This window comes from Pongo abelii, chromosome 18 (genome assembly GCF_028885655.2).
Source record: "Pongo abelii isolate AG06213 chromosome 18, NHGRI_mPonAbe1-v2.0_pri, whole genome shotgun sequence".
Classification (NCBI taxonomy): Eukaryota; Metazoa; Chordata; class Mammalia; order Primates; family Hominidae; genus Pongo; species Pongo abelii.
In genome coordinates, this window is record NC_072003.2 from 6,517,358 (window position 1) to 6,531,784 (window position 14,427).

General features: G+C 52.0%; 1 protein-coding gene across 16 annotated transcripts in view; it reads left to right on the forward strand.

Annotated features, from left to right (window-relative positions):
• The first annotated feature begins 2,479 nt into the window (after nt 1-2,479).
• Nucleotides 2,480-14,427, forward strand: part of RBFOX1 (RNA binding fox-1 homolog 1) — a 2,503,848-nt gene continuing 2,491,900 nt past the window's right edge. For 14 of the 16 annotated variants that reach the window (XM_054533099.1, XM_054533110.1, XM_054533109.1 and 11 more), the window contains exon 1: nt 2,549-2,864. In XM_054533099.1, coding sequence (XP_054389074.1) covers nt 2,646-2,864 — 219 coding nt within the window. In that variant the 5' untranslated portion in view covers nt 2,549-2,645. Of the gene's footprint in view, nt 2,865-14,427 lie in introns of all 16 variants that reach the window. The other 2 variants (XM_054533103.2, XM_054533097.1) reach the window with 1 other exon arrangement.

The following is a 14,427-nucleotide window of genomic DNA, read 5'->3' on the forward strand; positions in this document are numbered from 1 at the left end:
AAATATTTATGATACACACCAGAGAGAGTCCATGACTAGCTGGTGGCCCATGTCCTTTTAATTGTCCCTAATTTTCCTGCCTAGTTTAAATGCTGCAAAAGATGGGGTTGACACTCTGACCTTGGGCACTGGAATTGGGTCAGGCTGCATGGTTGGGGACTGGAACCCTGAATTACGGTTTTCTTTCCAGAGATGTCAGAATGTTTCATGAGTAAGAGCACAGCCTCTATGTTGGATGCCCTGAATTGGAATCTCAGCATTGCCACTTTGTATATAAGCAAAGGATGGATTTGAGGACCCAATGGATCTACCATGACATGAACTTGCACCAACATTCACCTGACCTCCAAAATGCCTATTCTGACTGGTAGACCCTAGTCTCGCCCTAGTGCCAGTTCAGAGCCTATGTCCAGTGATCTTGCACAGGTCTCATTAGTTCCTTTTCTCCTATTCAGTCATCCTGGTAAAATGTTGTGTATTCCTTTGGGAGCAGGCTGGGAGAAAGATTGACAGTATAAATTTTTGGCAATGGAGCAGAGTCCTTTCTGGAGGGGACCTGGCTTCCCATTCAGACAAGGGCCTGTGGGTCTGTGAACTGGCTTATATCTGGGAATTGACTGGGGACTGTGACTCTGCTTTTATGATTCAGATTAGACTTCCGCTCACCTGACCTAGAACTCTTCTGCAAACACAGATCAAGTAAAAATGTGGCAGGCTTCCTATCTATTTCACTTCTAGGAATGCCACGATCAGCTGGCACCATAGGTCTCTGTGAGTCAGGCTATTCTGGTTGCAGCTTTAACTCTGCTGTCCTTTGTGGTAACTGCGTCCACCTTGCCTTTGGGGATTGAGTGCTGCGGTCACTTGGCCCCAGCCCCTGTAGTGTGCCTATGTCACTTACCCTCTTTATACCTCAGTCTCCTCTGTAAAATGGGCATCCTAATAGCACCCACCTTCAGGGCTGCTGTGAGGTATAGATGGATTAGCATATGGAAAGTAATAGAAGAGGGTCTCAAAGCCCATGTGTCCTTATCAGAATTATTTTGTGACAGGGGAGAGCTGGAGGAGAGAGGAAGGTGCTGAGCAGACCCATGTGCTCTCCCACCAGTGTCTCCTGAGCACCTACTATGTGCTGCCCACTGTGAGAGCTGTTAGGGTTGAAATAGGGAGCACAGCAGGGTAGGGGCCGCCACCAGGAGCTTAGTGGGGAGACCATTGTGCAACATGGTTCCAGCGCTTGGGGTGGGGAAGCTCAGGGACTACAGGGGCCTAGGATCCTGGGCAGAATCATGGAAAGGACACAGCCTCCCCAGCCTCTCCTGCCTCCACTGCCTCCCTGGCCTCCTCTGCTTCCCTGGCTTCTCCTGCCTTCCCCTGTGTCCCCGGCCTCCCCAGTCTCCCCTGTCTCTCCTGCTTTTGAGGTAGGCCGGGAGCTGCTGGTGCTCACTTAGCCTGTCCTGGACTCTGGGTGTAGCACCTCGATATCCAGAAAATACCCCTGGGTTCAGCTCATCACACAGCCAAGGAAGGAGCTCCACACTGACACTAAGGGTGCATCCTGGGCTCATTCATCAGGGCATGCCTCCAAAATATTTCTCCACGTCTCCTCCCTTTGCCCATCTGCATTGTCTCTGTGCCTGAGCCCCGGCTGGGGGCCTGCAAGGATCCCCTATCTCCTCTGTCCCTGCACGGCTGGGTCCCAGGCAATCTGTCAGCCCACCACACCTCTCTCCCCTTGCCCAGCACGCTCCAGCCCCACAGTCCTCCTTCTGCTTCTTTCCCAGCCTCTGGGCTTTTGCACACGCTGTTCCCTCTGCCTGAACACCCTCCACTGGGCTGAGAACAACTCTCTGAGACCTCTCCCAGCTGTTGCTTCCTTTGGAACAGCCGCTGCTGCTGTCCCTCTCCCAGCTCCAAGACCTGCTGAGCCTCCTGTCTTTTTCAGTTCCCTTGCACCTAGCACTTCTCCTTGGCTTCCTTTTGCCCAATTGACAATGTCTATTCTCAATGCCTTGTCACCCAGCGCTGAGCCCCACTGGGTGAAGGCAATGCCTGTCATGTTCACCGCAATATCCCCTCCCCCATCACCACACCTGGTCCACAGTGATGCTCAAAAAAGATCTGTTGGTAGGCAATGCGAAGGTGCATTCATGCCATCCTGCAGGCGGAAGTCTCCACGAGTTTTGAGCAGCGTCGGTTTTCCCACCACCTCCAAATCATGCAAGTCATAGGGTAAGAGCAAAGACAAGGTGGCTGTGGCCGATATCCACCCTCTCGGGACGTCCCTTCTCTTCTCTCCTCCTTGGGCAGGGAGACCATCGGGGTGCAACCTGGCTGGGGCGGGGAGGAGGTTCAGGGCCTGGCCGGAGCGTGCCTGGCCACGGGCAGGGGACAGCGATCGCCTGGGCCGGGGCAGGTGAGCGCGGCGCAGGCCCGGGCCCGGCGTGTCCGCGGTGCGCAAGAGCGGCCAGCAGAGGGCGCCAGAGAGCCAGGAGCGGCCCGCGGAGGAGCCCTCGCCGGCCCCGATGCCCAGCTGCGCGCCGCGCGGACCCACCGAGCCCGCGCTCAGACGCTCCAGCTCCGCCGAGAGGCCGCTCGCGCCGGGTCCTTCCTCTTCCCCAAGTGCAGGCAGAGCCCCCGGAGCCATGGCCAGCCCTTCCGGCAGCTCCGAAGCCACTGGCAAGCCCCGAGGCAGGGATGGCCGGCCCAGGAGGGAGGAGGACGACGTCCCTCCCGAGGAGAAGCGGCTGCGCCTGGGGCTGGAGGGGGGAAGCGCACAGCCCGAGGACTGCGAGGACGGGGAGGACGCGCCGCGGCCGGGCAGGGAGGAGACCGGCACCCAGACAGGTGGCGACGGCAGAGGAGTAAGTGACGCGGGCGCGGGGGTCCGGGGGTGCCGGGGGCGCGGGGTAGGGGCGGCGGGAGGCTCCGTGGCCGGCCCCGGGTTGAAGTTGGTAACTGAGCGGCAACTTCGGCGGGCGCGGAGTGACAGCTCGTGACGGCCTCCCAGACGCCAGCTGCCCCTTCTCGGCTGTGTGGCTTCGACTTCCTGATTCTCCCACGACGTCCCTGGGCGGGAGACCCGCTGGACTCTGCGGCTGGCCAAAAGGGGAGGGGAGCCCCGCGTCCTGGGGGCCCCCAGCAGGGGAAGGGGCGGGGGTTGCGCTGGGCATCCTGTGTGGGGCATCTGTCTGCGACTCTGTCGGTCCCACCCGGCGTGGGGCTTGTGGTGGGGGTAGTGGGGAATTCCCTGGCGCCAGGCTTGGCCAAGCCCTGCTCTGCTGGGCTGTGGGCTGGCGGCGCTCACCCAGCTCCTCACCTGCCCGGCATCTTCCTGTTTTTCTTCCCTTTCTGGTTGGGCAGCGACAGTTGAGAGGAGGCAGATGGCTTCCATCCCAGAAATCGCTCTCCTCTTTCCATCCCTACAGAGAGGGACAGAGAGGCAAAGTTCCTTGCATCCCCCGGGGCGCTGTCCCTGTGAGCTCCGGGTGTCCTGCACACGTGGGCCCCTGAGTCACCGGGCCTGTGTGTGTGGGATGGGGCTCCGTGGCCAGCCTGGCCTTCTGGGGTTCACTTTCTGCTTTCCTACCCCAGCTCTTCCTGTGTGGCTTTGCTGGCCTTCCACTGGGGAGGCACATGGGTTTGGAGGGCAGATGAGGGCCCGCTGGAGAGCTGTACCCCTCAGTGAGGGCCGCCACCTTGATGGTTTTTGATGGATAATGGGGTTGACCTCTTTGTTCCTTCCACATGTTTTTATGTTTGACCATTTGTTCAGCTGAGCTTGTCTTAATAATTTGATTCCTGGTTAATGAGCCCCACATGGGAGAGAGGGCGGCCTTCATTCTGAACTCATTTAGGCAGCATGGGCAGCCCTCCTCGCCGTGGCCGGCATCAGAGCCCTCCCTGCCCAGTCTTGGGGTTGCTCCCGGATGCTGTCTGGGAGGCTTGCTCATGGTGACATCCTCATCTCCCCGTGCACGTTACCGCATTCAGAGCTTAGGTCACCTGGACACTGAACTCAGGTGAATTTTCTCTGAGATCCCGGGAGAAGGAGGACAGTTCTCTGGAAGGTTTTGCAGGGCGGATCGCGGAAAGGATGAGAAGGGAGAGGACCTGGTCGGGGACACAATTACGGTGGCAGTGTAACGCCGGGAAACTTTATTGCGTGAAGTTCCTCTCACTCCCTCTACCTCCCTCTTTTACGTGGACTCTGCCAAAGACCGGGATACCAGAATGCAGTGGAGTGACCAAGTGTAGTGGGACCTTGGGAACGTGAATCTGGAGCTAGGCAGCTGGGGTTTACATCCTGGTTCTGCCCCTCCTTAGATGGCTGACATGGCACACGCCACTTACCCTCTGTGAGCCTTACTGTCTTCAGTGGCAAATGGATCTGTCAACAGGCCACTGCTGAGATTAAGGGAAGCTCGTCCATAGAAGCACTTAGCGTTGTGCCTGGCACATAGTGTATGGTGGATAAATGGGACTTAGGACTGAAACTCATGCCTTGGTGTGTTTTTTGCAGTGATGTTTTGTTCTGGGGGGCATCACAAGAGACAAGGTTCTTGGCCGGGCGTGGTGGCTCAAGCCAATAATTCTAGCACTTTGAGAGGCCGAAGGGGGAGGATCGCTTGAGCCCAGGAGTTTGAGACCAGCCTGGGCAATGTGGTGAAGCCTCATATCTACCAAAAAAAAAAAAAAAAAAAAAAAAAAAAGCCAGGTATGGTGATGTGTGCCTATAGTCCTAACTACTTGGAAGGCTGATGTGGGAGGATTGCTAGAGCCTGGAAGTTCGGGCTGCAGTGAGCTGTGATCATGTCACTGCACTCCAGCCTGGGTGACAAAATGAGACCCTGTTTCAAGGAAAAGAGAGAGAGAGAGACAGCCAGACCCACAAAAGTCTTAAGCCAGAATCTCCACATTAAAATGCTTTCTGGAGGCTAAAAGGATGATATATTGATAATGAAATATTTAAAAGGCAGAAACCCCACTGAATTTTCTGGTCCACAGAGGGAAATGGGAATCCCATGATGTGAAGGATGATGGAGGAACTGAACACAAACCATCCTTGTTTCCCGCATCTGAACATGGCACCCTCTTTTCACGGTGTCTGTATCTGCTCAGTCCGGCGGCCCCTCGAAAAGAGGGAATCTTGATTTTCAAACTTAAAATTTGGCCCAAAGCCCACTGCTGCCCACAATGCCCGCCAGACACATTCCTCTTCCTTTTTAGTTTCTATGGGAATACTCTCTTTGAAGAACCCATGAAGCTGTGTCAGGCTGGTGTGAGGATCAGCAGTGATTTCTTTGAGGAGGAGAGCCCGTTTCTTCACTCACAGGCCATGTCTGAGTGGATCAAGAAGAACAGAGTGCCCTTTTATGAGATTTTGTCTGCGTAGACCATTAGCTTGGTAAAAATGTCAAAACCATCCTCGTTCTTTAATAGCAGATTATTTTGGACTTTTCTCTGCAAGAAGCAGCATGGGCGTTCAGATGCTTTTAAGGATAAAATGTTCTTTCTCATCACCAGGCCTGGTGCTCTGGATCCTGAGGTTTTAATGTGACTGGATGTCCCTTGGAGTGGCTCCCAGGCTGTGCTCTTGTGGTTGGGTGGCAAGGGGTTGCTTTATTCGGTGGTGGCTAGAGGATGTTTTAGCAGGGAAATCGGGCCCCCAGGAGCCCGTGGGTGCCAAGTCCTGGTTCAGGGCATGTGTTTATGGTGGGGACGTCGGGGGGTGGAGGGTGGGGGGGCGTTGGTTTCCTGCCAATATCAGAAGTTTCACAGGCTTCTTGTGTATCCACAAACACCCACCCCATTGAGAAGGCCTAGAAAACCTGGCCTTCCCCAAGCCTTTATTGACCCCTTGTGAATGATCCCAGGGTGTGTCTGACCCCCAGCTCCTCCTGGAGGGAGAGAAAAGTCTCTCCTAGGTATTTGGTTATTAACCTCAACCATTTGCTGAGCCTTCCCCAAGACCAGGCACCTCGGCAGAGATTTCTGGGTTGTCAGGCGGAACCGAGCATTCAAGGGTAATAACTCATTGGAGTCCCTGAAATCCCTGATGGATGCATCAGGTAAAAGCATCCAGGGTTGAAACCAGATGAGGAAGGTTATTTTCAGCCTGGGGCTCCTGTAGAGGTGCATCCACGTTGCAGGTATTTTCCCTTCTTGCTGAGGAGAAACCTGGATTTCTCAGCTTTGGCACAGTGACAACACTTGGGGTGAGACCATTAGTGGTGGTGGTGGCGGGGCCGTCCTGGGTATTGTAGGAGGGTTAGCAGCATCTCTGCTCTCCATCCTCTAGGTGACTTCTACCCTCCCAGCTATGGCTACCCCAGATGTCTCCAGGCGGTTTCAAATGCCATGGAGCAAGGGAGTGGTACGTGAGCAAAACCACCCCAGTTGAGAGCCATTGGTCTACACTTGTGGAAATGTTTGAGGGTGAGAGTGTCGAGCTTGGGTTCCTGCTGTACCCTTTATGAGCAATGCGGTCTTGGGAAATTAATACTACTCCAGGGGCCTCAGTTTTCTCATCTATAAAATGGAGATAAATGAGATACACTTTCATAGGAAGGTTATATGGGATTTACTGAGATAATAAGACAGTACATGGAAAATGCTGGGCATAGCATTTATTTATTTTTATGTTTTTTAAAGATGGAGTCTTACTCTGTTGCCCAGGCTGGAGTGCAGTGGCATGACCTCCGCTCACTGCAACCTCCACCTCCTGGGCTCAAGTGATTCTCCTGCCTCAGCCTCCCGAGTAGGTGGGATTACAGGTGCCCACCACCACACCTGGCTAATTTTTGTATTTTTTTAGTAGAGATGGGGTTTCACCATGTTGGCCAGGCTGGTCTCAAACTCCTGACCTAAGGTGATCCACCTGCCTCGGCCTCGCAAAGTGCTGAGATCACAGGTGTGAGCCACCATGCTGGGCTGGGCATGGCATTGTAACACAGACAAAGCACAAAATACTTGGGCAATATGTTTTTACATTTGACTTGTCTAGACTTCATCCTCCATCCCCTCATGCACTGGTGCGGTGCAGGGCAGAATATCACCCACCTAGACTGCAGAGTGGATTTGGGTGGCATCTTGGCTTTCTGCACAAGACTTGCCTGTTCCCCACCACATCCCCCTGGTTCTCAGGGTTCAGGATTACAGGAGGCAGGGATGTGGGCAGGCAGGGCAGGTGGCCCACCCAGTTCACTCCCACGCTGGGGACTTGCAGAGCCAGCTCCCTGAGACAGGGTGTTTGGACCAACATCTGGGTTTCTGGATTTCCATTCGAGCACAGCTGGACTACACAGGCTGAAGCTCTCTCTGCCGAGATATAGATATTTCCCTGGCAACGATCTTTCAAGCTGACATGAAGACATGGCCACCCGCTGGAACGTGGTGTGTCTGCCATGGTGCTCTTGTAATTCCTGAGGCAGGCTCCTGAGGAATTCAGTGCGTAAGTGGGAAATGGTGGGAAGTTCTCGCATCCCCCCCCGCCGAAAGTGCTGCCTGCCCAGGTTGGTGGATGGTCCTTTGAGCAGGAAGAAGACAAGGAGCACATTCCTGTTAGCTATGACAGAGAAGGGCAGGGTACACACTGGACATTTCAAGCCCCTCCAGAGAAGCAAGTCTTGCTGTGCTGGGAGTACTTGTGGAGTGGGGGCTGTGTTGCCCTGGGCTTTAATTATTTCAGGAACATTTAACTGCAGGGCTGGCAGGCCGGATCTTGATATGTGTTTCTCAGTTGGAAAGACTTTGGACCATAGGGAAATGTCTTCTCAATTCTTTTAACTTCATTAAGGTGGTCATTTTTCTTCTTGTGGCCTCTGGAATGTGACACAGAACTCAAGGGACAGGAAGGAGATGAGTTGGAGGCTGGGACAGGGGTCCCTGCCAGGGATGCTGGTGACTCACATGACGGTGTTGATGTGTGGAGTCCGGTGCCTGGTTTGGGGAATGTTCGCAGGATATGTGCCAAAGGACTGACGGACCTATCAGGTACCGGAGGTGAATGGTCAAGTCTGATCTCAGGGCTGACAGTGTCAGGCAAGGACAGGAAGTTGACGCTGGACTCATTGGCTGAGGTTGCTTGGGACCCAGGGGGCAATGTGTGCCAGGACAGATGGATCTGGGGCTAGGAAGGCAGGTTTGGTGGAGACTCGGGCTTGGGAGGCATCCCGGGTAGACAGTGGTTGAGGCTGTGGAAATGACCGCGATTGCCTGGGATGAGAGTGGAGACAGACAAGATGGGGGTTTTGCTCTAAGCCTGGGGAACCCACCTCCCAAGTTCAAGGGATTCTCCTGCCTCAGCCTCCCAAGTAGCTGGGAATGCAGGTGCGCGCCACCGTGCCCGACTAACTTTTGTATTTTTAGTAGAGATGAGGTTTGGCCAGGCTGGTCTCAAACTCCTGACCTCAAGTGATCGGCCCACCTTGGCCTGCCAAAGTGCTGGGATTACAGGCATGAGCCGCCATGCCTGACCATTTTTAAATATTAATTTTTATGAAATATTTTCAAACACATTTTACTGTACATTGGAAAAGTCAATCATGATTTGAAAACTTTATCAAAATCCAATCAAATGTCAATTAACCATTTAAATGTGGATGGGTAAGGAGACTATTTTGACCAAAACATATTAGAACAATTACCACTTATAGAAATAATCTATGTTTTAATGTTTTAGTTGAATTAAGCAGTCTTTTATATTCTGTCCAGGCACAGTGGCTCACACCTGTAATACCAGCACTTTGGGAGGCCGAGGCTGGTGGATCACCCAAGGTCAGGCGTTCGAGACCAGCCTGGCCAACATGGTGAAACTGTCTCTACTAAAAATACAAAAATTAGCCAGGTGTGACGGCACACACCTGTAATCCCAGCTACTTGGGAGGCTGAGGCAGGAGAATCGTTTGAACGTGGGAGACAGAGGTTGTAGTGAGCCGAGATTGCACCACTGCACTTCAGCCAGCCTGGGTGACAGAGCGAGACTCTGTTTCAAAATAAATAAATAAATAAAATTCTGAATTTTATTTTTAATATTTATTTTTGTAAAGAGAGTATCTTGTTTTTTGGAGTTGTTGAATTTATTGAATTGACAAAAATTATGTACAAGAGGGTATACAACATGATGTGATTGAAGTATGTATACATTACGAAATGGCTAAATCAAGCTAAATAACATATCACCTCCCAGACTTATTTTTTTGTGGTGAGAACACTTAAAAAATCTACTCTCTTAGTGATTTTCAAGTGTATGATAGGTTGTTATTAACTATAGGTACCATGTTGTCCCATGGATCTCTTGAACTTATTCTTCCTCTATAAAAATGACATTCTGTGTCCTTTGGCATCTGCCCATGTCCCCACCCTGGCAGCCATCATTCTACTCTGCTTCTGTGAATTAATCTTTTTTCTTTTCTTTTTCTTTCTTTTTTTTTTTTGAGACAATCGCATTATGTTGCCCAGGCTGTAGTGCAGGGGTGTGATCTTGGCTCACTGCAGCCTTGACCTCCCAAGCTCAATCAGTCCTCCCACCTCGGCCTCCTGAGTATCTGGAAGTACTGGCATGCACCACCATGCTCCACTAATTTTTGTATTTTTTGTAGAGCTGGGGTCTTGCTATGTTATGCAGGCTGGTCCCGAACTCCTGGGCTCAAGCAATCTGCCGGCCTCAGCCTCCCAAAGTGCTGGGATTACAGGCATGAGCCACCATGCCTGGCCGAGTTCAACATTTTTAGATTCCACATATAGGTGAGATCAGGTGGTATTTGTCGTTCTGTGTCTGGCTTATTTCATTTAACATAATATCCTCCAGGCTCATCCATGTTGTCTCAAATGGCAGGATTTCCTTCTTTTTGAAGGCTGAATAGTATTCCATTGTGTACATACACCACATTGTTGCTGGAAGCGTAATGGAGGCCAGTTGGGGGAGGAGTGGGAAAAGATTCACTTTAAGTCTAGATGCTCCAGCATCCACCCAGGATGTGTGCAAGGAACTGCAGGATGCTGCTGGTCTTGCAAACTGTGGTTTGTGGGACTCCAAAGCCCCTATCCTTCCACGATGCTTTCTGTACTGTTATCACATTTCCTTGGAGGAGAACCCAGCCTTGGTGGAGAGCCTTGCTCTGGCTTTGTCCCTCGGCATGAGATGGCAAAGGATGGTGCCACTGGGAGACCCTCACGTCTGCACACTGGGGGCTGTTTGCCTTCTCCATTCCTCCTTCAAGTATCTGAGCAGCTCCTGTGTGCCAGCTGCTGGTCTACAAGATGAATGGGTCCTTGGAGATCACGCTGTAGCAGAGGAGGCAGGCTATAGCCCACAGGCCGGAACCAGCCCCCTGCCTGTTCATACAAATAAAGTTTTATTGGAACACAGCCACACCCATTTCAGTGCATATTGTCTGTGGCTGCTTTCCTGCTACAATGGAGAGTTGAATAGTTGGGACAGAGACCTATGTCCTGCAATGCTGAACTATTTACCATCTGGTCCTCAAGAGAAAGGAAAAAAAATGCTGATCCTTGTACCCTGACAGTCTTAGGTTAAGAGGACTTTGTACCACCCTGATGTCCCAGGGGGCCATGAGTCCAGCCACCCTTGAAATGTACACAAGTCTGGGCTAGGGTTGCAACAGGTGAGTCCCAATTTTGCAGGTCTTTGGTATCAGGGGCACAACCCAGGATTTTGAGTGGGGTTTCCTCACCACTGTGGCTGGGCACTGGGCTAGTGTGCTTTCTGATTTTTGTATGGGGAAGAGAAAGGAGGGGAAATGGCAACTTGTTGCCCTGTTCTAACATTTTCCTCAGATGGGTCTCCAGGCAAGGGCTTGGGATCTCACCTTGCACAGCTTACAAAACCCGGTGAGGCCAGCTGTCTTGGCGCTGCCACTCTGAGGGATGGAGCCCCCAAATTACTAGGAAGGGAGATAAAAGAATGGTTTCTGCGAGCACAAGAACTGGCATTATTGGAATTAACATTTCCCCCAAGTTTTATAATGTCTAGGCATGCATATTTAAGTGTCTGCCTCAAAAGCTCTTGCTAATACCCAGATGGTGCATTTAATTTTTTTTTTTTATTCTCTGAGCAACATGCAGCTTCCTGCACAGCCCTCCTTGCAGGCAACTGCGCTGAGGTGACAGTCCTCCTGACTGCCAGCACAGATCCCCAGGGCCTCTGAGAGCCCTGTATTCTGGGGGCAGCCTTTCCCCTTATATTCAGCCCCAGCTGGAAGGGGGCAGGTTACCCACAGCCTAGGGCTCCTGCCTTAGCTTCTCTAGGGAGTCTGGCTCCCTGTGACCCTCTAGACCTCACCAGCTGAGGATCAGAGCCCCGGGGCAGGAGCCAGGGCCAGGGGGCACTTGGGGGATGGTCTGAGAGTGCAGCTCTGAAAGGGGGCAGGGTGTGCCTAGGAAAAGCTGCTTGGGGGAGCCTGCAAAGAGATGGCAGAGTTAGGACAAGAAGGACGGACATGGTGGCTCACACCTGTAATCCCAGCACTTTGGGAGGCCGAGGTGGGCGGATCACCTGAGGTCAGGAGTTTGAGACCAGCCTGGCCAACATGGTGAAAGCCTGTCTCTACTAAAAACACAATAATTAGCTGGGTGAGATGTGGACATCTATAATCCCAGCTACTCGGGAAGCTAGCCAGGAGAATTGCTTGAACCCAGGAGGTGGAGGTTGCAGTGAGCTGAGATTGTGCCACTGCACTCCAGCCGGGACAACAGAGCAAGATTCCATCTCAAAAAAAAAAAAAAAAAAAGAGTTAGGACAAGAGGAGGAGGGAAGAGAAGGGAGCTGTGGGGTAGCAGCCGGGACCTTCAAGGCAAAGAAGAGGAAGCTTGGATTTCCAATTCCAAAGGACATGAAGACAAAATCACACACCTTTATTTAACCTGCTCCAGGTGAGGCTGGGCTTTGTGTATTTTCCTTGTTTTCCTTTTCCTTGTGTTCCGGTTGTTGTAGAAACAGGTACACAGGGGCTCTGTGTAGCGCCCTATTCTGGTGGCCTTCAGGAAGCATGGGGTGTCCTGGTTTCCTTGGCTTCATGTCCCACTTTCCTCCTGCCACCCCTGACTGTGCACCCCACCTTGTCCCTCAGACCATTCTCCTGGAGGGGTCTGGCCAGGGCTTGTGTCCTTGCTAGTCTCTGGGGAGGAAGACTGTGGCTTGAAAGCCTGTCGACTTAAGTTGCAAGGTGTAGGTGCCTGGGAGGGGACATGCACGGCCGTTTTGACTGATCCATTCATGTTTTTCTTTTTTGACTCTGTTCTACGTTGTCCTGATGGAGGGGTAAGCCCCTGCCTTCTGCCTTTCCTGCCTTGGACTCTTGCAGTTGGGCCAGATGAGAGGGTCCACGTGGTTTGAGTATAACTTCTTAGTTTTTGTTCTGCTTATTAAAAATACAAATTATTATTTGTTCATTTGTGAAGAATTCAAGCAATGCAGGCCAGGTGCGGTGGCTCACAACCGTAATCCCAGCACTTTTGGAGGCCAAGGCGGGCGGTCCAGGAGTTCGAGACCAGCTTGGCCAACATAGTGCAACCCTGTCTCTACAAAAAATACAAAAGTTAGCCGGGGTGGCATGCACCTGTAATCCTAGTTATTTGGGAGGCTCAGGCAAGAGAATCACTTGAACCCAGAAGCAGCAGGTTGCAGTGAGGAGGAGGTTGCAGCGAGCCGAGATTGTGTCCCTGGACTCCAGCCTGGGCAATACAGTGAGACTGTGTCTCAACAACAACAACAACAACAACAACAAAAAGAATTTATATAGAAAACAAAAAACGAAACTTCCTTTTGATTTGCTTTTCTTGATCTTGCTTCTCAGAGGTAACACTGGGGAGGGTTGGGGTATACCTCTCCACATCTTTTTCTTTTATTTTTATTTTTTAAGTTCTGGGATACATGTGCAGAATGTGCAGGTTTGTTACATAGATATACATGTGCCAGGGTGTTTGCTGCACCTGTCAACCCGTCATCTAGGTTTTAAGCCCCGCATGCGTTAGGTATTTGTCCTAACGCTCTCCCACCCCTTGTCCCCAACCCCCGACAGGCCCTGGTGTATATTGTTCTCCTCCCTGTGTCCGTGTCTTCTCATTGTTCAACTCCTGCTTATGAGTGAGAACACGCAGTATTTGGTTTTCTGTTCCTGTCCACATCTTTTTCCTCTGTGCACACAAGCACATGTATTTGCACATAAGTGTTTATTGTAACCTTTTTAAAAAAATAAAAATGGAATAATGCTATATTTATTCTTCGGAAGGCCTGCTTTTCAGGCAGCATGTCTTTGACATTGTCTCACGTTGGGACCTGGGTACCACCTTCTTCTCCCAGCAGTTATTCTGACGTGTGGATGCACCAGGCTTCGTTTAACCAGCCCTGCACCGATACGTCTTTGGATGGTTTCCGCCTTTTCCCAATCACAGACAGTGTTCTGATGAATTTCCTCACACACATCACTTGGTGCTCTGTGCCTGCATTTCTGTGAGATGTTCCTGGAGGTGGGCTGTCTAGATCAGAGGGGGATCTGTGCTCAGTTTGCATCCTGAGCTAGATTCCATCCAGTCATCCGGCTCCCCAAGGGCTCACATGGTGCTGTCCTCTGTAGACATCATCTTCTGCAGATGATGGCACGACCTCCCCTCTTTCTTTTACTCAGACTAATCTGCACTCTCATGTCCTGGGGCGGGGGGGGTCCCAGCCCCTACCCACTTGTCCCCCCAGACCCTGCTAACAGTCCCCCCAGGCCCTGCTAACAGGGGCTCTGGCTTCTGAGCTTTGGCAGACTGCCTCACTCTGAGAAGTTTGCTTTCTCAAACATTCCTGGCAATGTTACTGCAAATCCCGAGGCCTGTGTTTGCCTTCTTCAGGCCTCAGTTTTCTCATAAGTAAAATGGGGATAATGTGATGCTGCTGTCTGCATCCTAGAGCTGCCATGACGGTACAGTGAGATCACTGTTGAGAGCACGTTCACAGCGCCGGCCTTGTGCACACTCAGCACCTGTGGGGCAGGGCTGTTGCTGATACGTTGTTGACTGTCATTGTTAGACTGTGGCTTTACCAGGGGCATTGTCTTGAGTGCCGAGCCCAGAGCCACCCCTGGTACCTGCTGTGTTTATAGAGTGATTGAGTGGCAGGGTCAGAGACTGGGGCAATGGCAGCAGAAACAGAGGAAAGAAGTGGGGCTTCTGATAGGTCCTGAACCAATGGACTTTGAGATGAACCCTTCTTGCAGGGGTCTGGGGCTGTGCTGTGTGTTCTAGGCCCGAGACTGGAAGCTAGGCCTGGCTGCAGCCCCGGCTGAGCTGGAGAAGTGCAGGTCAGCATCCTGCTTGATTAGAACACCTCCAAGCCCAGCTTAGACCTGGATGCCAGGTGACCCCCTGTTTACTCTGAGCCCAGACAGAGGACAGGGAAGTGTGCAAGGGTGGGGACCC